General features: G+C 63.3%; 1 protein-coding gene across 1 annotated transcript in view; it reads right to left on the bottom strand.

Moving 5' to 3' along the window:
• Positions 1–2,515: 2,515 nt before the first annotated feature.
• LAMC1 (laminin subunit gamma 1) overlaps positions 2,516–21,183 on the bottom strand; it is a 46,838-nt gene continuing 28,170 nt past the window's right edge. The window contains exons 3-28 of the mRNA XM_058668929.1: positions 20,527–20,657; positions 19,723–19,889; positions 18,788–18,976; positions 18,202–18,319; positions 17,871–17,969; positions 17,647–17,783; positions 17,363–17,485; positions 17,064–17,253; positions 16,866–16,978; positions 15,432–15,653; positions 15,167–15,355; positions 13,455–13,700; positions 13,040–13,193; positions 12,367–12,509; positions 12,057–12,235; positions 11,425–11,581; positions 9,265–9,470; positions 8,801–8,880; positions 7,885–8,022; positions 7,119–7,263; positions 6,183–6,332; positions 5,991–6,105; positions 5,404–5,603; positions 4,808–4,966; positions 3,031–3,130; positions 2,516–2,778 (exon numbers count right to left, since the gene is read on the bottom strand). Coding sequence (XP_058524912.1) covers positions 2,522–2,778; positions 3,031–3,130; positions 4,808–4,966; positions 5,404–5,603; positions 5,991–6,105; positions 6,183–6,332; positions 7,119–7,263; positions 7,885–8,022; positions 8,801–8,880; positions 9,265–9,470; positions 11,425–11,581; positions 12,057–12,235; positions 12,367–12,509; positions 13,040–13,193; positions 13,455–13,700; positions 15,167–15,355; positions 15,432–15,653; positions 16,866–16,978; positions 17,064–17,253; positions 17,363–17,485; positions 17,647–17,783; positions 17,871–17,969; positions 18,202–18,319; positions 18,788–18,976; positions 19,723–19,889; positions 20,527–20,657 — 4,107 coding nt within the window. The 3' untranslated portion in view covers positions 2,516–2,521. The remainder of the gene's footprint in view (positions 2,779–3,030; positions 3,131–4,807; positions 4,967–5,403; positions 5,604–5,990; positions 6,106–6,182; positions 6,333–7,118; positions 7,264–7,884; positions 8,023–8,800; positions 8,881–9,264; positions 9,471–11,424; positions 11,582–12,056; positions 12,236–12,366; positions 12,510–13,039; positions 13,194–13,454; positions 13,701–15,166; positions 15,356–15,431; positions 15,654–16,865; positions 16,979–17,063; positions 17,254–17,362; positions 17,486–17,646; positions 17,784–17,870; positions 17,970–18,201; positions 18,320–18,787; positions 18,977–19,722; positions 19,890–20,526; positions 20,658–21,183) is intronic.

The raw sequence follows: 21,183 nt of genomic DNA, 5'->3' as shown, positions 1-21,183 counted from the left end.
TGTCTGCTGGAGCTGGCAGGATCCCTCACGGCCAGACACAAGGGTCAAGCTGCTAAGATTCAACCTCATTTCTGAGCTTGCTAGCAGAGGCCGCAACTGACCAGGAGCAAAGCCGGCTCCACCCAGCAAGGCACAGGCTCCCTGCCCCTCGCCCTTCCCAGCCCGAAGCTGGCCCAGGACAGGCCTCCCCACTGTTACCCTTGGCGTATGCGGACTGTGACCCACACAAATACTGGGTTCAGACCCCTGGCTGTGCTGAGCGTCGTCCTCCCATCTGCAGTGTGGAACACCTGGTCTGAGCTTCGGCCAGGACACTCCTGTGCGGGGACAGACCCTGGGGTCGTGTGGACGGTGAGGGAGGCGCAGGGATGGGACTGCAGGGAACCTGGGTCCTTGCCCGCCTTCTGTGCTCTGCCATGGTGCTGCAGGACCCGACCTGCATGGCTGCTTCCCTCTGCACACCGACCGCTGTTGAGGGTGCTAGGGGAGTGCCCTTGGGGTGGGGAGTCTGGGTTGGAGGCAGCTGGCCACGCAGGCACAGCCAGTGAGGACACAGACCCACCAGAGTCCTCGGAGCAAGGGAGGCCCCGAGGTGAACACCGGTGAGCCGCTGATGCCCTGGAAATCCGGGTCACGTGGGGGAGTGTGAGGCCACGCGAGCTCGTGGCCTGCACTGTGCCAGGCCTTCCAGGGTCCTGGGGTGCCAGGCAGGCAGCCCGCGGAGGTCTGAGCCTTCCTGGCTGAGACAGCAAGCCGACAGTCGGGCCAATACTCGCTCTGACCATGCAGAACCCATCATTGTGGAAACCACAGCTCAGGCACTGGCTCAGCAGCCCCAGAACCCATAATCCCTGACGGTGGCTCCTCCCACTGGCCCTGCGGTGCTGACTGGCCCTGCGGTGCTGACCGACCTTGCACTTGCTCCCCTGGACCCTGGGTTCTGGGCTGAGGCCACAGTCAAGAGGAAGAGCAGGTATCGGCAGATGTGTGGCTGGGGCAGACTGGCTGAGAACAGGAGTGGCACAGCATGGGCTGGTGGGTGTGTCCTGCAGGTGGGTGTGCCAGGCTGCTTGGGCCCAGGTAGACATGGCAGCAGGGTCCTGTCACAGTGATGGGGGAAGCGCTGGAGGAGAGATGGTGGCCAGGCTGGTGGCTGGGGGAAGGATCTCAGGCCCAGAGCTGCACGCGTACACAAGAGCAGAAGAGCCCAGACATGGTGCGTGCCGTGGGCCCCGCACCTGCTACGTTTTCCCCGCGGACCACTCTCAGGAAGCATTACCCACCCCCTTCATGTTCCCAGAGACACACTTTGCCACACTAAGAACGGGTTACAAATATTCAGATTTTATTATAAATAAAATACTGTTTCTTAAACATACAAAATGCCAAGTGTTGCATCTTATTAACCACCCTGGAAAGCAAGACGGCAGATTAAGGCAGACAGCTCAGGTGAAGGCACGTAGGTGGCGGCGGGCACATCTCGGGGCCGCCCTGCAAGTGTGACTCTCTGTGAAATACACCACACAGGTGGAGGGAGAGAAAAATCCACAACAAAACGGAAACCCGGCTCAGGCCCCGCGAGGCCCACCCTCGGTGCCTCCCTGGCCAGCCTGGTCCATGGGCATGGGCGACCTGCAGGCCCTCACAGGCAACCAGGGCTGGGGCCTGGGGTGAGCAGGACGCCGCCACACTCCTCCCTGCCAGCCCCGTGCTGCTGTTAGGGCACCTGCTCCAGACCCACCGTTGGCTCATTCCTGGGAAGACCCAGACGGTGCGGTGGAGCCCAAGGCCTTCCCCCCAGTGTGGAGGAGGAAGCAGCCCCCCCAAGCCTGGGCGGCACGGGACCCCACAGACAGGAGATTCCCGGGAGGGGGAGGACGGGGAGCGAGGAGGTGGCCAACAGACGCCCCGTTCTAGAAACGGCTGGGGGTATTCACATAAATTCCTTACTCTATAATCATGATAAAACAAACGTTCACACAAAAATATAAATTTGTAATAATTAATAGCACCAGTGTGTCAGGTCACTGTCTCCCCCCCCAAACGAGGGGTGAAGTTGCATAGTGGTGAAGGCGGAGCAGTGGGGGCAGGACCGAGGCTGGGCAGCCCAGCGGGGAGCCCGTGGTGGGGAGCCTGGAGGCACCATGCCACCATGGAGTGCAGGGCCCCAGGGTCCGCCGACGGCACCTGGCAGTCAGCCCCCAGCTGTTCTGAGGACGGGCAGTGGCCACGTCTCTCCTGGCCTGTTACTGGGCTGAGGTCTCGCCGGCGGTTGTCCCTTTGCCCGAGTCCTGGCCCAGCCGGCCAGTCGCCATCAGCCCTTGCTGGACGCGGAGGACGACGCAGTGGTTACAGCGTGCCAGCTGCTCGCGAGGGCTGGGCTCAGCGGCCCCCCCGTGAGCTGTCCACCCTCCCAGCAGCTGGCCAGACGCCCCACGCCCCTCTCCCCAGACTCCGGGCCCAGCTTTTCCTTCATAGACAGGTGGGGACCGGGACGAGGCTGCCTGCATGGGGAGGGGCGTCAGGGCTTCTCGATGGACGGTGTGTTGAAGCAGCCGGACGGCAGGCTGCGCCGGATGTCCTCCAGGTTTTGGATGTCCTGCAGCACCTCCTTGATGTCGCGGTCATAGCCCAGCAGGGCGGCCTCCTGCTTCCGGGCCTCGTCCTCCAGGTCCGACACCTTGCGCAGCAGCCCGCTGGCCTCCAGCTCCCCTTTGGCTCTGCTCAGGCTGCCCTCGAGCTCGTTGAGCTTGTTCAGGTCCACGGTGTCCAACTGCCCTGTGGGCCGGCAGGAACAAGCGAGAGGTCAGCCGCTCTCTCCTTCGCTCAGAGCCCCATGGCAGCGAGGCACGGCCAGGTCCTCTCCCTCGGACATGGGGATGTCCCTCCGTCGAACCTGAGGGTGCCGCCCTGCCCAGCGGCTGTCCCCAGAGCCTGGTCCTGGGGGCCAAGGTCCTCATCCCTGTGGGTGTCACCCACCCCAGCCCCGAGCATGGAGCCGGGGACCCAGGAGGTGGCCCGGCCACTCACCCAGCTGCTGCAGGAGGTCATTGATGATGCCCAGCAGGCTGGTGGCCGAGTTCTTGACTTTCCTGGCGTTGATCTCGGCTTCCTGAGCAGCCTGTGATGCCTGCAGGAGGATGGGTGGGCTCAGTGCTGCCCACTGCTTCTGCCCAGGGAGAACGGTCCCTGGAGGACCTCACCGAGGATGGCCCGTGGGTCCCACGGTGGATCCTGCCTCTCCCCTCACTTGAATGTGGGCAGGTGCAGTGGGCACACGCAGCCCCCAAGAGGCTGCAGACGGGATGAGGGCAGAAGCCTCCCGGGACAATTCAGAAACGTCGGGTCTCAGATGACTTTGTGGCCAAGTGTCGCCTTCTGCAACCTCCCCTCTCACTGCTGTAGGCCACGCAGACAAGCCACACACCATGGACATGACCCACGGCAGACGGCATGCAGCAAGCACCCCTCACACAGCACACACTACACGCGCACACACACACATACACACACACACAGTATGCTGACACATCAGACACACAGCACACACCACACACAGAGGAGGGGATTTGTGTCTGAACCATCTGTGCCATCAGCTGTCCACACGTGGCTCCTAGTTCAGTGCTCCCTACCCTGCCCTGCCTCTTTCCTCCTGAGGACAAGGCCGGGGCAGTGGGACCCCCAGCCTGGGGCAGACAAGAAAAGGCCCCTCTGGCCTGAGTCCCTGTGTGGGTCAGCCACAGTCACTGTGCTGCGTCTGGTAGGAACCCGTGCTCTGCCAAGGACCACACCCACGTGCCGAACACAGCCCAGATGGAAGGGGAGCTTTCCTGGGGCCTGGCACAGGCGGCTTGTGACTGCCGTCTTCAAGATGCCCATGGGTCGCCTCTGTGGATGCCCGGGAGCCAGCAATGCGAGGACACAGACTCAGGTGCCCACTGCCCTCTCCTGGGCGGGAACCACCTAAGACTAGACACTCGCTCCAGGGTCCCCCAGCCTTTGAGTGAGAGTGCACTGTGCCTGGATGGTAGGGAACTGTAGGGTTTCTTTGGAGAGCTGGGCCCTCACTGCCCCAGGACTAACCCCCTGTCCCCACGCCCGGTCCCCAGTTGGCTGCCAGCCCTCACCACCCCATGCCCTGCCCCCCACCACCACGCCCTGTCCCCCGGGTTGGCCATCGGCCCTTACTGCCCCATGTCCTGTCCCTCAGTTGGTTGCTGGCCCTCACCACCCCATGCCCTGTCCCCTGGGTTGGCCACTGGCCCTCACCGCCCCACACCCTGTTCCCCAGTTGGTTGCTCGTCCTTACTGTCCCATACCCTGCCCCAAGTTGGCCACCAACCCTTATTGCCCCACGTCCTGTCCCCAGCTGGTCGTTGGCCTCACCGCCCCACGCCCTGTCCTCCTGGGTTGACCATTGGCACTCATTGCTCCACGCTCTGCCCCCTGTCCCCATGTGCTGTCCCTGTCCCCCTGGGGTTGACCACTGGCCCTCACCACCTCACACTGTGTCCCTGTCCCCACACCCTGTCCCCCAGCTGGCCGTCGGCCCTCACCGCCCCACATTGTGTCCCTGTCCCCACACCCTGTCCCCAGCTGGCCGCCGGCCCTCACCACCCCACACCCTGTCCCCAGCTGGCCGCCAGCCCTTACCACCCCACACCGTGTCCCTGTCCCCACACTTTGTCCCCAGCTGGCCGCCGGTCCTCACCACCCCACACCCTGTCCCCAGCTGGCTGCCGGCCCTCACCACCCCACGCCGTGTCCCTGTCCCCACACCCTGTCCCCAGCTGGCCGCCGCCCTCACCATCCCGGCCATCATCATGTCCTGCTCGGCATCCTCCTGCTTCTGCTTCAGTTCCTGCTCTGCGTCCTGCAGCTGCTTCAGCATGTCGCTCACCTCCTGGTCCAGGTCAGTGACCTCCGCGAACGTCCGCTCGGCCTCTGCCTTGGTGCTGGTTGCGTTCTGCACACAAGAGAGCAGGTGACTGGAATGAAGCCCACGCTCGCCGCTCCTGAAGGCAGCCCGGGAGTGTCTGATCTTGGGTTCCTGCGGGAGGTCTCTGTGGGGCCTCTCTGGGTCAGGTCGCTATGGGAGGCTCCTTGGAGGGCTCTCCAGGTGGTCATGGGGTGGGGGTCTCTGGGCCTCACTGGGAGTGGCATGGGTGATGCTGTACCTGCTCCCATGCTCCCTCGGGTGACAGCTGCACTCAGGATAGCCCAAGGGGAACGGCTAAGGTCCCAGAGGTGCTTGCTGGGGCAGTCTGCTCAGCCCAGACAAGGGATGGGATGGCCCTCAGGAGCTGGCCATCCCAGCAGCCAGAGCCCGTACAGAGAACTTCAGGGGCCTCCTGGCAGTTCTGATGGGGTTGGGGACATGGGCCGGGGGAGTTGGTAGGACACCTTCTGGACGGCGCTGGCGATCCTCTCGGCCTCGTGGGCCCTGTGCTTGGCCTCGGTGGCGTCTGCTGCGGCGTTGCCCAGTGCCAACTGTGCCCCCTGTGTCTTCTCATTGGCCTCAGCGATGGTCCGGTTGATGGCAGGGACCCTGCGCAGTGCCTCCTCGGCGGCTGTCTTGTTGTCGTTCACACGCCTGTCAAAGTCTGCAAGCAGAGGAGGAGGGGCTGAGCAGAGAGCTGAGGGGCCAGTTGGACACGTCTTCCATGGAAGGCCTGGACCCCGCGGTGGCTGCAGCTCCTTGTCCCATGGGGCAGGAGACAGAGCAGCGCCTGTCGCTGCTCGGGGATGTCACAGGCAGAGGAAGGGGCGCGAGCATGGACAGGCAATGTGGCAACCCCGACACAGCAACACCCGTGCTGGTGAACACCAGGATACGGGCTTTGGGGTGCATGTCTGGGACCCATTCCGGCTACACGAGGTGCTGGGAGGGCTGGGCCCTGGGGTGCGTGTTTGGGCCTGCAGTTCAGTGGGCTGGGAGGGCCAGGCCCCAGGCCGCACAGGGGGCTGGGAGCTGTGCCTGCTGCTCGTACCATTCAGGTTGTTGAGGATGTCGTTGGCTTCCTGCAAAGTGTTACGGCCCCGCTTGGCGGCCTCCTCGGCAAGCGCCTTGGCAGCATCGGCACGGGCGAGCAGCTGGTCTGCAGTCTGCGAGGACATCGGGTGAGGGCTGAGCCCTGCCTGGCCCTGCCTGGCCCTCAGGACCCACGACCAGCCCCACCGACCTGCTGCTCCGTCCTGCCCTTTTCCAGGAGCGTCTGCACCTCCAGCTCCTTGGCGCGCATGTCGTCCCGCAGGTCCTCGTAGTCCTGCAGCTTCTGGTCCAGCAGCCGGTCCAGGTCCTCGGCTTCCTTCTGTATCCTGCGTGCCTCGTTCTGAGAAGGACGGCTTTTCTCAGACATGCCCACGCGGGACACAGGGCTGGGCCTGGGGACGCTCACACCCCACCCAACATGCCGGGACACAGGACCGCCCCACTGCAGCTGCCACCTTGGCCTGGTTCCCAGCTTCCCAACTCCACACACAGGAGGACGCAGATGCCAGGCCCCCGACGGCAGCAGGCTCACCCTGACTGGCAATGTCAGCCCAAGCCTGACTTTCCGAGTCCCAGGAACTTGGCACTCTGTGTGGTTAGCGTGCGGGGACAGGCCACTCTGTTTCCCATTCAGCTCCCTGAAAGTGCCTGGGAGGTCACTGAGCACGGCCCAGGAGCTTGGGTGCCTGTGCCCATGTGGGAGACCTGGGCTCAGTGTGGCCAGGTCCGGCTGCTGTGGGCACTGAGGGACTAAATCAGAGGCTTGAAGACCTTCCCTCACTGTCACTTTTTCAAATAAACAAACAGAAACCTTGATGTGGAAGACATACCATCCACCAAGAGTCCATCTCAGGGGGCAGACGGGACACAGACCCACTGAGCCCAGCCCAGGCCCAGGAGACAGACGGGACACAGACCCACTGAGCCCAGCCCCCTCAGTCCCCTTCCTTTGCGTAAGTCCCTTGCCACATGTGTGGACCCCAGCTGCAGGCGGCTCAGATGTCCAACAGCTGGGGTTGTCATGGGAGCCCCAGACACTGCCCACCCCTGGGTGGCTCAGTGCCCACAGTCCCGGACCGCCCGTCACCAGGCCCCGCCCCACGTGTGTGCCCCAGAGGCCTCTCACCTCCAGGGCCTCTGAGTCCACAGGGCTCAGCTGGGCCACGCTGGCATAGATCTCCACAGCCTTGTCTCCTGCCCGCTTGGCCTCCTCATGCACGCGGGCAGCCTGTGCTTCCAGGTCCCGGGAGAGATTCCTTGCTTGCTCGTACCTGGGGGGAGTGCAGCGAGCGCTCACACATGTGGACACACTGGGAAAGGCCCTCGCCGGGACACCACATGGGGCCTCATCACTCCCCACAGAGCTGCAGAGACAGCCCGAGGGCCCTGGCCTACACCTACGGCGTGAGGCGCTGTGGCTGCAGCGCAAGCCTGGGGAGGCTCAGGCTGTGGCCGAGCAGCACAGGACACACACATGCGGGGGCCAGTCAGGCTGGGTCCTCACCCTGTGATGTGTCGTCCTGGGTAACACTGACATTCCAAGTCAGCACAGATCCAAAGCCCATGTCGCCCTGGCCCCAGGGCCTAGACACTGGACGCTGTCTGCTTTTCCGTCCCAGACTGGTCACTCAAGTCCGCAGACTGAGACTCCACGGAGGCGGTGGAAATGAAGGGATGCCCTGAGACCAGGCACACTTCCAGCGCCACACTGCTCAGGCAGAGCTGGCCTCGCCACAGCCCTCAGCAGCTGCCCAGCCTCCTGGGAGCCCAGCCCGACTCTGCTCTCCACACGAGGTAGCAGTGAGAGCAGCAGTCTCCTGCCTGCGGAACACGTGTCCTGGTCCTGCCACTGCGGCACCTGGGTCCTGCGTCGGCACAGCCGAGCCACTCACTTCCAGTTGAGCTCCTGGATCTCCAGCGCTGTCTGGTTTTCTCCCGCCAGCGTCCGCAGCAGCAGGGCAAACGCCTCAGCAGATGTGTCGTTGGCCGTGGTGGCCACGCGGACAACGTCGTCAGCTTCTTGCTTATGGCTGCGGGGACAGGTGACAGTAAGCCTGGGGTAGACACATCTGTGGATGTGGGCAGGGCGGGGACCACGCCTGCTCTATTATGCTCACACACACGAACCCTGAATTCCTGAAAACAATTCAGTGGCTATTTGTGAATAATATTCTGCAAATGGAGACAGATTTTATTCAAGAAAACCAACGGTGTAAAACGCTGCAAATGATGCTACCTCAGAGCCTAGCTCCATCTAGGTGAGAGCGCGCACTGCTGGCACATGGCAGCTCACTGCCTCATGGCCCTCAGGCCCTCGGATGCAGCCTGGCTACTGCTGGCTGATGCTGCTGGCAGCGGGCACCACAGACAGGCCAGCAGGACCCGACGGAGCAGTGCGCAGGCGCTGGGTAGCACCCAGTCACCTCTCCTCTGGCACCTGACCACGAGAAAGGCCAGCCCGCAGGGCTCACGGCCTGACAACTGTTTTAAAATCTTTCAACTTGAGGCCTGTTAAAATCACCATCTGTTTACTAGCAAGTATTAGAAAAAAATTAGGAATGAAAGAAAAGGTTGCTTTCTCTGGCTTGCTTTCAAGTGCATTATGAGTTAGTAAATGCTTTCTACGTTTTTGCTTAGAAACTTAACTTCAGAGGTTTTAAAGAACTGGTGATTTAGTGCTTCTGACCCTCTTAGCCATCCACTAACTTTAGGGCTTTGAGGTCAAGGACCTAAGCATCCAGAATGTGCGAATTTAACTTTCCTCCGGGGGAAACAGGAACGCTGAGGGGACGGGCGGCTGTCACCTACCGTTCAGCGAGTCTGCGGGCCTCTTCTGCCAACAGCGTCATGTTGTTTGGGTCCCCGGTGGCCTCAGGCTGTGTAATAGACTGCAGGCAGAGCAGCGGTCACGGGTCTGAGCCTGGCCAGAGCTGGCCAGCCACCGCCGCCCCTGCTGCAGAGCCCCGTGCCTCAGCACCCCGACGGCAGAGTGCTGGGCTCTGTGCATAGAACCAAGGCAGCGAGCGCCCCAGCATCCTGACGGCAGAGTGCTGGGCCCTGTACATGGGACCAAGGCAGTGAGCGCCCCGGCACCCCGATGGCAGAGCGCTGGGCTCTGTACACAGGACCAAGGCAGCGAGCGCCCCAGTGCCTGGCAACTGTTGTGCCAGAATCATCTGTGGCTGCACGGGGCAGGAAGGCAAAGCCCTACATGGCCAGTACAGGCCTCCAGTGCCCCATGGCAGCCTGCAGTGGGCGGCGCAGCCTCTTACCACGTTGGCCGCGGCCACCTTGGCACGCTCCAGCTCCCTGGATGCTATTTCTATCAGGCGTTCAGTGCTCCGCACGCGGCTGTGGGCCTGCTCGGCCAGGCCTGCTGTCTCTGTGATGGTCTTGCGGATGTTCTGTAGACGGCTGATCTGGCTGGACAGTGTGCTGTTCACCCTCTGGAGCCGGCTCAGCAGGTTCTGGTCCACGTCTGCCAGGTGGTGAGAGGACACCATGAGCGCCCGGAGCCCAGCTCACCCTGACCCTGCCTGCCACCTGCCCCAGCTACCATGAGTTCCTCTCCCTGACCTCTCACAATCATGCATGCCTGGCTAAGCGGACATCGGAGGCAGGCTCAGGCAGCAGAAAAGCCCTGCTGGGAGTCCAGCGCAGGGCAGGTCCCTCAGATGCACACTCCACACAGCTAAAATGCTGCTTGTCCAGGAGCCAAGTGGACAGCCATGTCTGGCAAACCCAAGAGTCCCACCCCGACGGCAGAGCACTGGGCTCTGTGCATAGAACCAAGGCAGCGAGCGCCCCAGCACCCCGACGGCAGAGTGCCGGGCTCTGTGCACAGGACCAAGGCAGCGAGCGCCCCAGCACCCCGACGGCAGAGTGCCGGGCTCTGTGCACAGGACCAAGGCAGCGAGCGCCCCAGCACCCCGACGGCAGAGTGCCGGGCTCTGTGCACAGGACCAAGGCAGCGAGCGCCCCAGCACCCCGACGGCAGAGTGTTGGGCTCTGTGCACAGAACCAAGGCAGCGAGCGCCCCAGCATCCCGACGGCAGAGTGCCGGGCTCTGTGCACAGGACCAAGGCAGCGAGCGCCCCAGCATCCCGACGGCAGAGTGCCGGGCTCTGTGCACAGGACCAAGGCAGCGAGCGCCCCAGCATCCCGACGGCAGAGTGCCGGGCTCTGTGCACAGGACCAAGGCAGCGAGCGCCCCAGCATCCCGACGGCAGAGTGCCGGGCTCTGTGCACAGGACCAAGGCAGCGAGCGCCCCAGCATCCCGACGGCAGAGTGCCGGGCTCTGTGCATAGAACCAAGGCAGCGAGCGCCCCAGCATCCCGACGGCAGAGTGCCGGGCTCTGTGCATAGAACCAAGGCAGCGAGCGCCCCAGCATCCCGACGGCAGAGTGCTGGGCTCTGTGCACAGGACCAAGGCAGCGAGCGCCCCAGCACCCCGACGGCAGAGTGCTGGGCTCTGTGCATAGAACCAAGGCAGGAAGTGCTTTAAACTGAGCTCTGCTCCCTAACGGTGCTGACTATCCTAGCTCAGCCATGCCTGCTGCACTTGGCTTTGCACGTGAGTCCTGCTACAGCGACGCAGAAATGGAAGGCACGCAGATGCAGCCTGTTTCCCAAGTCTCTCACTTCAGATTTGGGTCCCAGTGGAGACTGAGTGGTTCTAGTTTCAGCTAGGGGCTGGGGAGCTCTGCGGGACGTGGCAAGGAACTGCCCTTCATGACAGACATGGCCGCCCTGCCTGGGGCACGCAGGAACAATATCCGATCATCTCTGATAATCCAAAGATTGGGAGCGGGAACGTCTCTGGGTTCAAGTCAGGGAGACCCTGTGGCTGCTTCCCATTCGACCCTGGGGAACGCAGTGGCGCCCCGTCCTCCCAGGCCACAGTGAGGCACACAGAACACGTCCCAGGAGGGCACTGGTTTCCTGTGTTCATGTCTGTGGAAGTTGTGGGCAGCACAGCCCCGGCTGGCTGGGGCACACCTGGACCCTCTCCCAGGAAGTGCAATAGCAGGAGCCCATGCAACCTGTTTCACACACAGGATCACATGGTGTGCTATGAACCTCTACAGTGACTCAAGATGCCCCGTGATGGAAGCGCCCTGTGGACATTCAGTGCTCCGAGCCTGGCAGAGCCTGAGAGAGGATACAACCAAGCTCATCGCGGGCAGAGCCTGTGTCCGTGATGTCAGGGGGTCCTCCCAGAGCTCACCGCGGGCAGAGCCTGAGTCCGTGGCTCTCAAGGGGTCCTCCCGGAGCTCACCGCGGGCAGAGCCTGCGTCCATGATGTCAGGGAGTCCTCCCAGAGCTCACCGTGGGCAGAGCCTGCATCTGTGGTTCTCAAGGGGTCCTCCCGGAGCTCTCCGCAGGCAGAGCCTGTGTCCGTGCTGTCAGGGGGTCCTGGCGGTCCACCTACCTTTAACGTCCTGGGCCTCCCGGAGCAGGTCCGTGACCTCTCGCTCGGCCTCCTTCAGCCGGTCCTCAAAGGCCTGGTCCGTCACCGCCTCGTCCCCTGTGCCCAGGCTGGCCACGAGGCTCTCTAATTCCTGCAGCTTGGCTCGATGCTCGGCCACCTGAACAGGAGGAGGTAGAGGCAAGAAGGGTGATGTGAGGACACAGCCTGGCCCCTGGGGGACCTCTAACGATGACCTTGACCCCAAATGACTCCCCCAGACCAGGGGCCAGTTGGTCTTCCTCCCCGACTGCCGACGTGCGCCACTCACATCCTATCCCCACACTGCTCACGGCTGGCCCCTGCCTGGCGGCCTCCAGCTGACCCACATTCACACACGCACCTCCGTCCACTCAAAAGGCCCACCCACGCCTGGCTAATAACTCCCTTCTTAGCCCCTCTGCAGGTGGACCCCAGCTTGGAGTCTGTGAGGCACCCTGGGTGCATCTGGTCCGAGGCTGCCACCCTGCCCTCCAGGCGGTCCCCAAGGGTGTCACCTCCTCCAACACCCCCAGTAAAGGCCCTGAGAAGCACCCCACATCTCTGATTTCTCTGATCTGCTGCCCCCGCCCATGTCGCCCTGGATGCTGACCCACCTTGTCCTTCACCAGCCGGTAGCAGGCCGGGCACTCCTGGCAGCCGGGCCAGGACCGGTTATAGAAGTAGTTCTCCTCACACTGGTCGCAGCGGCTGCCCACAAAGCCTGGCCTGCACTCGCAGCCCCCGTCCTCCCTGCACTGCAGCGACAGGGACCCCTCGGGGTGGCAGTCACAGGCTGTGGGGCAAGAAAGCTCTGGCTAAGCGCACTGTATCGGGGCCCTGGACCCCATGGTGGCTTACACCTGTAGGGGAGGGGCAGGGGACAGGGGCTGCCTAGATCTACGGGGAGGGGCGGGGCAGCCTTACGTTTGCAGCCTTCAGGTCCGAACCCGAAGTGGTTGACCTCACAGCGCTCGCAGCGCTGGCCAGTGACGCCTGGCTGGCACTCACACTGCCCCGTGCGGATGTCACATTGCCCGTCGGTGGAGCCCAAGGCATGGCAGTCACACCTGAGAGCAAGCACAGGGTGGATGGGTGGACACGGCTGAGCCCAGAGGTCCCTGAGCCCTGGAGGGTAATCAGGGGTTCTTTGCTATGTGTGTGTGTGTGCATGCATCTGTCTGCATGTGTGTCCACCCCGTGTGTATGTGTGGACGGCTATGTTCCTCTGTGTACCTGTGTGTTCTTTAAGGACCCACTGATCTGAAAGGCAGTGGCAGAGGTGAAACTGATCTTCCAACCACTGGTTTGTTCCCCAAATGGCCACAACAGGATGTGCTGGCCTGGCACTCCACCCAGCTCTCCTGTGTGAGTGGCAAGGGCCCAAGGACTGGGGTCACCCTGCACTGCCCACCAGGGTCTGCACTGCCAAGGAGCTGGGCCACAGCAGCACAGCTGGAATTCAGCCCACCAGGTGGTACAGAAGGTGCTTCAACCTGTTGGGCACAGAGCCCCTCCCCAGGCTCAGCCAGCAGTGCCCCTGCAGCCCCCCACTGCGTGGCCAGGCACTGCCCAGGGCACCACGCCCCCGGGGCCTCACCTCTGGCAGCCGCGCCCACTCTGTAGGTTGTAGAAGCCAGGCTCACAGGTCCCACAGTCACGGCCGGCCACGTGGGACAGACACTCACACTGCCCGGTCACCGGGTCGCAGCCACCGTGCTGCCTCACAGTCCCATAGGAGTTGCAGTCGCATGCTGGGGGACGGGTAGAGAGTGAGGTTAGCACGCGTCACCAAAGAGCAGCAAGCCCAGGGATCCTGGACAGCATTGTCTGGGACAGTCGCTGCCTGCCATGGGGCCCAGGGGTGTGGGGGGCACAAGTCCCGCTGGGTGTGCCATGGGAAAGGCCACTCTCTCCCAGTTCTCATAGCTGTGTGCTGGGCCCCTGGCCAGCCACATCAGGTTCACACTACATCTTGGGTTCTGCTGTGACATGGAGCCTGGGGCAGTGGGTACCTCGGCACTTGTCGGCGGGGCTGGGGGCCAGGGGGTTCCCGAAGAAGCCATCCCTGCAGCGATCACAGTAGAAGCCAGCAGTGTTGTAGATGCACTTGAGGCACTCGCCCGTGGAGCGGTTGCAGTTCCCCACGGCGTTGGGGTCCACGTTGTCACTGCACTGGCAAGGCCGGCACAGCCTCACGGGCCCGTTCCTCCCCAGAGGGTCCCCGAAGTAGCCGTCGTCACAGAGCTCACACCTCTTACCTGGGGAGCAGCCGACAGGGGTGTTTAGAGAGGCAGCCCAACCCAGTCAGCAGCATAACCGAGGGTCCATTCTCTGAGACCACACACTGGGGACGCCCTCGACCCTAACCGTGACCTTGGGGACGCTGAGAGCACCACAGCACTTACAAGTCTTGGGAGATCTGAGAGACACGGTACCAAAGCCTATGCTGGGTCGCGCTTCTCAGGTACCCCAGTGACAGGGGCAGGGGTTGCCTGGGGCTCCCTGCTTGGGGGAGGACAGCTGAGAGGCGGACAGCAACCTCACCCCAGGGCCCAGTGAGGGCTCGGGGGGCGGGTAATAGGGAGTGGGGCCCAGTGAGGACTCGGGGGGGCAGCGGGGAAGCCCTGGTCTCCACCCAGACTTGGGTGTGCTGTTCTCATCTCTCTGACCAAGGAGCAGGTGGTGGGATCAGTGCCTCCCAGGGCCTGGGGTTGTCAAAAGGGCTGGCAGGGTCAGGCAGAGCCAGGCAGAGCCAGGCAGGGCAAGGGAGGGCAGGGCTGGGCAGGGCCAGGCAGAGCCAGGCAGGGCAAGGGAGGGCAGGGCTGGGCAGGGCCAGGGAGGGCAGGGCTGGGCAGGGCCAGGGAGGGCAGGGCTGGGCAGGGCCAGGTAGGGCCAGGCAGGGCCAGGCAGGGCAGGGCTGAGCAGGGCCAGGCTCTGAGTGGCTGATGAAGGTCAGGTGCAGACCCTCAAAAAACCAGCCATTTTCTGATGGCATAGTGGACACTGCCCCCTGGCAGGAAGATTCATGGAAGAATACTAAAAAAGGACCACTTCTTGCCAAGAACCCTGGGACAGACCCACAAAGTGAGATGTAAATAGAGGTTTTCTGGAAAAAGTGAGTTGTCTTAATCATCATCTGTAGTGCCAGCTGATTGCAAAACAACAGCTACACGGCCACACTGCCTGGCCGCACAACAGAGATCCCACGCCCATGGTCATGCAGCAGTGACCACATGACCAAGGTTCCACACCCACAGTCACATAGCAGTGACCACATGGCTCAAGTCCCATCCCAAGGTCACTCAGCAGTGACCACGTGACCAAGGTCCCACGCCCACGGTCACTCAGCAGTGGTCATACGGCTGAAGGTGCCATGCCCACATTCACTTAGCAGTGACCGCACGGTTCAAGGTCCCACACCCATTGGCTCATGGTCGCACACCCGTGGTCACGCAGCAGCGACCATGCGGCTCATGGTCACACCCATGGTCACACAGCAGTGACCACGCGGCTCATGGTCGCACACTCATGGTCACGCAGCAGTGACCACACGGCTCATGGTCGCACACCCATGGTCACTCAGCAGCGACCACGCGGCTCATGGTCACACACCCATGGTCACACAGCAGCGACCAGGGAAGGACAGCAGTTCATCCCAAGCTCTCCCGTAGAGCCTCGCTGTGGAGAAACGCCCACCCCAGTCCTCCCTGAGGAGGCAGCTCACCAGTGGTGCCCGTGGGGCAGTTGGTGCACACCACCTCCTTTGTCTTGGGGACCATGGCGCAGCTGGAGCCTCCAGGACACGGGCAGGGCTGGCAGTCGGCAGAGGTGCCCGTGGTGGAATCCCCATAGTAGCCGTCACCGCACCGCTCGCACTGGGGACCAGCTGTGTTGTCCCTGCAGTCGCAGACGCCTGCGTGGGGAGCACACATGAGGAGCGAGCTCTGCTGGGCCGGGTCTGGCGGCCGGCGCTCGGCTTAGCTCCTGACCTGTCTCAGGGTCGCAGGTCTCACTGTGCCCATTGCAGGTACACAGCACACAGGGACTGTACGGGCCGAGGCTCGGCATCTCTCGTCGGTAGCCAGGAAGGCACGTCTCGCAGAACTGCCCTCCGTAGCCCACAGGGCAGGTGCAGGACTCCACCCAGTTGACAGGGACCCCGGGTCCCAGGCGAGCAGTGGCCAGGGTGACGTCATCCAGGTACCCTGCGCCTGTGCGGGCGTGGAGAAGAAAATCGGTGATTCTGGAGTCTGCAGGTGGCAGGTGCGAGGTGAACTGGCCACTGCGGGTGGAAATGAGACACGGCACCCAGCACAGCCACGTTCACATGACCCTGCTCAATGTCCGGCTGCCCACTGACCACAGGGGCGTGCTGGAACTCGTGCAGGGAGGAGGAAGCAACAAACCAAGGCAGGAGGTGGCACAGAAGCAGGTGCTGGATGGCACAGCTCAGGACAGGAGGAAACAACACCTTCCATAGGTAATACCCGGGTACTCCTGATGGGTGCCCGTGACGGCCCCCGTCCAGGGCTTCCCCACACCTGGGTAACTCCAGCAGGGCACCCACGGCCCAGGTCCTGTGTTTCTGTCAGGGCACTGGTATGGAGAGAAGCCCAAGGCAGAGAACAGTGACCACCTCCTCCTGTTTCCGCCACAGCTGCTTCAGGCGGAGTGATGTCCCAGGTCAGCGGCACCCTGTGACGGTCACTTAATGACCTGGAGAGTATCTACCAGGGGCTGCGAGACGATCCCCTGGTACAGCTCAAAGCCCAGTCAGCTTGGAACGCAGCTCCCAATCTCCCAATGTCTCCATCTGTGACCCAATGCTGTCTGCTCACCTCTATAAGCGGCACACTCACCCAAGGTCTCTGCTCACCCTCTGAGCGGGCTGACCACACGCTCACTCTGAACCTGCCCCGGACCGCCTCACAAGACACCCCCTTTCCTCCCTGACTCGCCCCATTTCCAGCTTGACAGTTTTGGCTCTGACCCTCCCCCCTCCCTGCACTGACCCTCCCCCCCTCCCTGCACTGACCCTCCCCCCTCTCCCTGCACTGACCCTCCCCCTCTCCCTGCACTTTCCCTCCCCCCTCTCCCTGCACTTTCCCTCCCCCTCCCTGCACTGACCCTCCCCCTCTCCCTGCACTGACCCTTCCCCTCTCCCTGCACTGACTCTCCCCCCTCCCTGCACTGACCCTCCCCCTCTCCCTGCACTGACTCTCCCCCCTCTCCCTGCACTGACCCTCCCCCTCTCCCTGCACTTTCCCTCCCCCTCCCTGCACTGACCCTCCCCCCTCCCTGCACTGACCCTCCCCCTCTCCCTGCACTGACCCTCCCCCTCCCTGCACTGACTCTCCCCGCTCTCTGTCACTGTTGCACTGACCCTCCCAGCCCCCTGGATCACCCACTGCCAGGTGACTCACTCCTCTCACTGTAGGTGCCCCGAATCTTGATGGCTGTCAAATTATTGAGGAGCTTCTGGAACTCGAAGGCGCTGAGAGCTGGCCGCCAGGGGTAGTCAACTGCCTCGTGGAGCCTGGGGGAGAGGGCGCAGTCAGCACGAGCCGGGGGGGACATTGGGTCAGAAAGTCCGGTGGCCCCCGGGCCGGGAGTGAGCTCACCTGAAGACATACTTGACGGCCGTCTCGCTGGGGTAGGCGTTGCCCTGAGCAATCAAGGGCACGGCCACACGCACGCCGGCCCCCTCCAGCACCACATCCTCCGCAGAGAGGCGGGTGTCCCGCCTGTCCACACGGAAAGAGAAGGACAGATTCTGGCCGTAGCTCAGCAGCTGGCTGCCCAGGAACTTGGCTGGAAGACATGCGGACAGACACACGTACGGCAGGTGCGAACGAAACAGTGTGGTGTGGCTGGGGAGCTGTGTGGCAGGCTGGCCAGCCAGCATGTGGTCCCCACTTACCTGGCGCCACGAAGTATCTTGGGAAGTAGCTGTCGGAGATCACAGCCACATCCTGGCGCTCGGATGACCACTCGAGAGAGGCCTCGGAGCCGTCCCTCTGCTCCACGCGCCAGCCGTCCTCGTCTGTGGGGAGAGAGCCGCCTGCTTTGCCCAGCACCCGGAGGACACATCGTACTGCCCCACGTCGAGTTCCACCTGCACCCGCCCTCGCTTAGACTTCTGCACGGGCCCTGCCATGGAGCCCTGGAAGAGCCGCCAGCTGAAAAGCCCATGGGAGGACTTACCAGCATGGAAGGTGGAGGACACAGTGTGGATGCTGTACCCAGGGGCGCTGGTGCAGACGGATGAGTGGCCGTAACAGAAGCAGGGCGTGCAGCCACCAGGCTGCGAGGGGTCCAGGTTGAAGAAGCCGGGCTTGCACCTGAGGGGGCGAGACGACGCTGGTGTGGGTGGTGTGGGTGGGCCTCCCCGGCATGGCTCAGGAGAGCGGCCAGCAGTCCCACACTACCTCTCACAGCTGAAGCCCTCCACATGCTCCTTGCACACGCATCTGCCTGTCTCCACGCTGCACTCATCGGCGCTGCCAGCCGGGTTGCAGGAGCACGGCCTAGGGATGCGGAAGGCAGACCAGAGGATGGGCATCCCGCCCCATCTCCGCCACTTGCTCCTTGAAGAAGCTCACAGGCCCAGCATGAGCCTGCAGCCAGCTCGCCAAAACACTTCCTGCACCGGGATGCCCGTGCCAGCACAGCACCTGGTCCCCATCTCCCGCACTCCTCCAGCAGCCACGGCTGCAGCCCAAGGCTCAGGCGCCTGCCTCAGGGACGAGCACACAGTACCTGCAGCCGGCCTCAGTCAGGGAGTGGAAGCCAGGCTGGCAGCGGTCACACTTGTCGCCCGTCACCCCTGGCTTGCAGCTGCAGCGACCATAGCTGTCACACTGTGTGCTGAGCGAACCTGAGGCAGAAGGGGCTGTGGTCAGCCACAGCACAGCCAGAGCCAACCATCACAGGTATCTTTTGCACCCCACGATGGCGGAACCCCTGGACAGTCAGACAGGAGACGGACTTGCCATGAGGAAGCTCAGAACTGGGCTGCAGAGCCACGGCCTTTCCACTTGGCAGACACACCCTGGCTCAGGCCCGTGGGTGGGTACCCCTCGGCATGGGCCAGCCTCAGTGCTGTTGGGAGCGGCAGAACGCATCGTGCACCCCAATACACACATCCACGCACCGCAACGGATGTAGACTAAACAACTCAGCCTGGACTCGCAGACTGGCCTCAAGTGGCCCCGGCCTTCTGGCTGCTGACGATCAACACACCGCTGTCCAGGCCGCCCCCACACCGACACACAGGCCCTTCAGGAAGGTCACCCTGGCTAGCGGGGGGCGGCGGGGAGCTGGAGCACGGGGCCTCAGCACTCACCGACCGGGCTGCAGTGGCACGGCGAGCAGGCCTCGCTGCTCCCCAGGCGGAAGAAGTCCTCCAGGCAGCGCTCGCAGTGGGCGCCAGCCGTGTGGTCGCGGCAGCGGACGCAGTGGCCGCCGTGGCCGGTGGAGCGGTACAGCTCGGGGTCGAAGTAGCATTCCTCAGAGCGCCCGTTGCAGTCACAGGCTGTGGGCCAAGACATGGAGCCCGTCAGGGCCGCGGGGCACTTGGCCCTGCATCCGCCCCAGCTAGGGACTCGCGCATGGGCTGATGCCAAGCACCAGTCCGGCCATCCAGAACCACACCTGCTCCTCGCCCAGAGCCGGGTGCCAAAGACCTGCATCCTTGGCCATCCGAGGACTCCTCTCCCCACAGGCGGTGCCCCCGCAGGCAGGAGCAGGACCATCGGCGGGGCAGGGCACTGGTCCCATCTGGCCCTGCCCTCCCCGTGGTGCCCAGGCACGTTCAGTCTTCACTGGCCCAGAACTGTGAACCCTGCCCGAGGCACACGCAGTAGCCAGGGGCCCAGAGAGGCCGTGTCTGTCACAGCTGCAGCCTGTACGCTCTGGGTTCCCGCTCCCTCGAGGTGCCGTTGAGGAGTGACCCAGGGGGCAGGAATGTGCCTCGAACCAGTCACTTTGCCAAGAAGCCACCTTCTTCCTGGACAGGCATTTTTCCCTGGCTCCTATCACGACTCTGGTTCCCTGGGGGCATTCATGATGGAAAGAGAAATAGGGGGACCTAGCACGGGCACCTCCCTGGACACCCTGGCGACCTAGCAAGGGCACCTCCTTGGGTGCTGGCCTCATGGGCACTCACACAGGCACCTACCTGGGCACCAGCATCGTGGGCACTCACGCAGGCACCTCCCTGGGCACCCTGACACCTCCCAGCACTGGCACCTCCCTGGCACCAGCCTCGTGGGCACTCACGCAGGCACTCGCTGGCGCTCTCGGCAGTGGCCCTCCTCCAGGGCCGGTCGTTGAAGAAGGGCAGGCACTTCTCACAGTCCACACCGTACGTGTTGTGCTTGCAGTTGCACACCAGCTGGCCCAGCTCGTTCTTCACACATTCGCTGGCATGGCCGTTACACTTACACCTGGGGAGAGGACAGGGGTGGCTGTGGAGCCCCAGAAGGGCACGACCCTGGTTCCGCAGGCCCCCCACCTGGTCATGTTCCCTGCCCACTCCCAGAACACTACTGGATCCTTCTTTGGTCATGGCCTCCCCCAGTACCCACTGAGCACTGACCCCATGCCAGGAACTCTGCAGGCCAAGGGACTTGTAGCAGAACGGGGAGCCTGTAGCCGAGGGTCCCTGGCCAGTAGTTGGGTGTCAGCCTCATGGCTGAGATGCCCAGTTTGACACCCAGCAGCACAGCTTCGATTCTATCTGCTGGTGCATAGCCTGCAAGGTCTGGCTCAGGCATGTGGGTCCCGGCGCCCCAGCTGGGAGCCCTGGCTACTGGACTGAGAAAGGAAGCCGCTCCCTCTCAAAGAGGAAATCATGAAACCCTACAAACTCACAGAGACCTTTCATGCACCACCCGTCACACGGCAGGTCCAGCAAGTGACCCCCGCCCCAAGAGGCAGGTGGTCTTGGCCGACCTTAGGGCCCCTGTGCATCTGCTTGGTCAGGAAGATTTCCCACGACATCCCCTCCCCGCCTCAAGGCCTCACAGAAGCTGGACAGGACGAGGCGGGGGTCTGAAGGGAAGGCCACCAGGCACCCTGTACCTGCCGCCCACGGCGAAGTCGGAGATGGCATAGTAGTAGGACTTGAGGACCTTGGGGTCACTAAACACCTCGTCCCCGAAGGTGTTGAGCCGGTTCAGGGTGACCCTGATGTCTGTGGCTGTCACCCACTCCTGTTGGGAGAGAACACCAAACAGACATGCCAGGGAGGAGGAAGGGGGATGGCTGGGGGGCTGGGGGGAGACAGAGAGCCGGAGGGGGGGAAACAGGTGACCATGTCCTGACCCTGGGGAGGAGGGACGGGGCAGCAGACATGGGGGGTCAGGTGACCACGTCCTGACCCTGGGGAGGAGGGACGGGGCAGCAGACATGGGGGTGTCAGGTGACCGCGCCCTGACCCCATGCTCCTCCAGCTGCCCCATCTCCAGCTGTGCCTTTGTCCCTTGGGGATGGGGCAAAGGAGAACTGTGCTGGCTCCTCAGGGGATCAAGGGATCCAACAGCCCAGTGCTCACTGCACCGCCTCCCACCCACGCCCATCTATGAGCCCTCCAGGTCCCCAGGGCTTCCCTACAGCACCTGCCCACTGGACAAGCCAATGCACAGCCCGTGGTGTCGAGCTGCAGGCCTGCCCTGGGGACTTGCACAGTGAGGCCACAGCAGCCCTTGGGGTGGGTCCGTGTTTGGCCAGCCACCACGA

Source organism: Ochotona princeps, chromosome 10, assembly GCF_030435755.1.
Source record: "Ochotona princeps isolate mOchPri1 chromosome 10, mOchPri1.hap1, whole genome shotgun sequence".
Classification (NCBI taxonomy): Eukaryota; Metazoa; Chordata; class Mammalia; order Lagomorpha; family Ochotonidae; genus Ochotona; species Ochotona princeps.
This window is presented reverse-complemented; position numbering and strand designations above follow the sequence as displayed.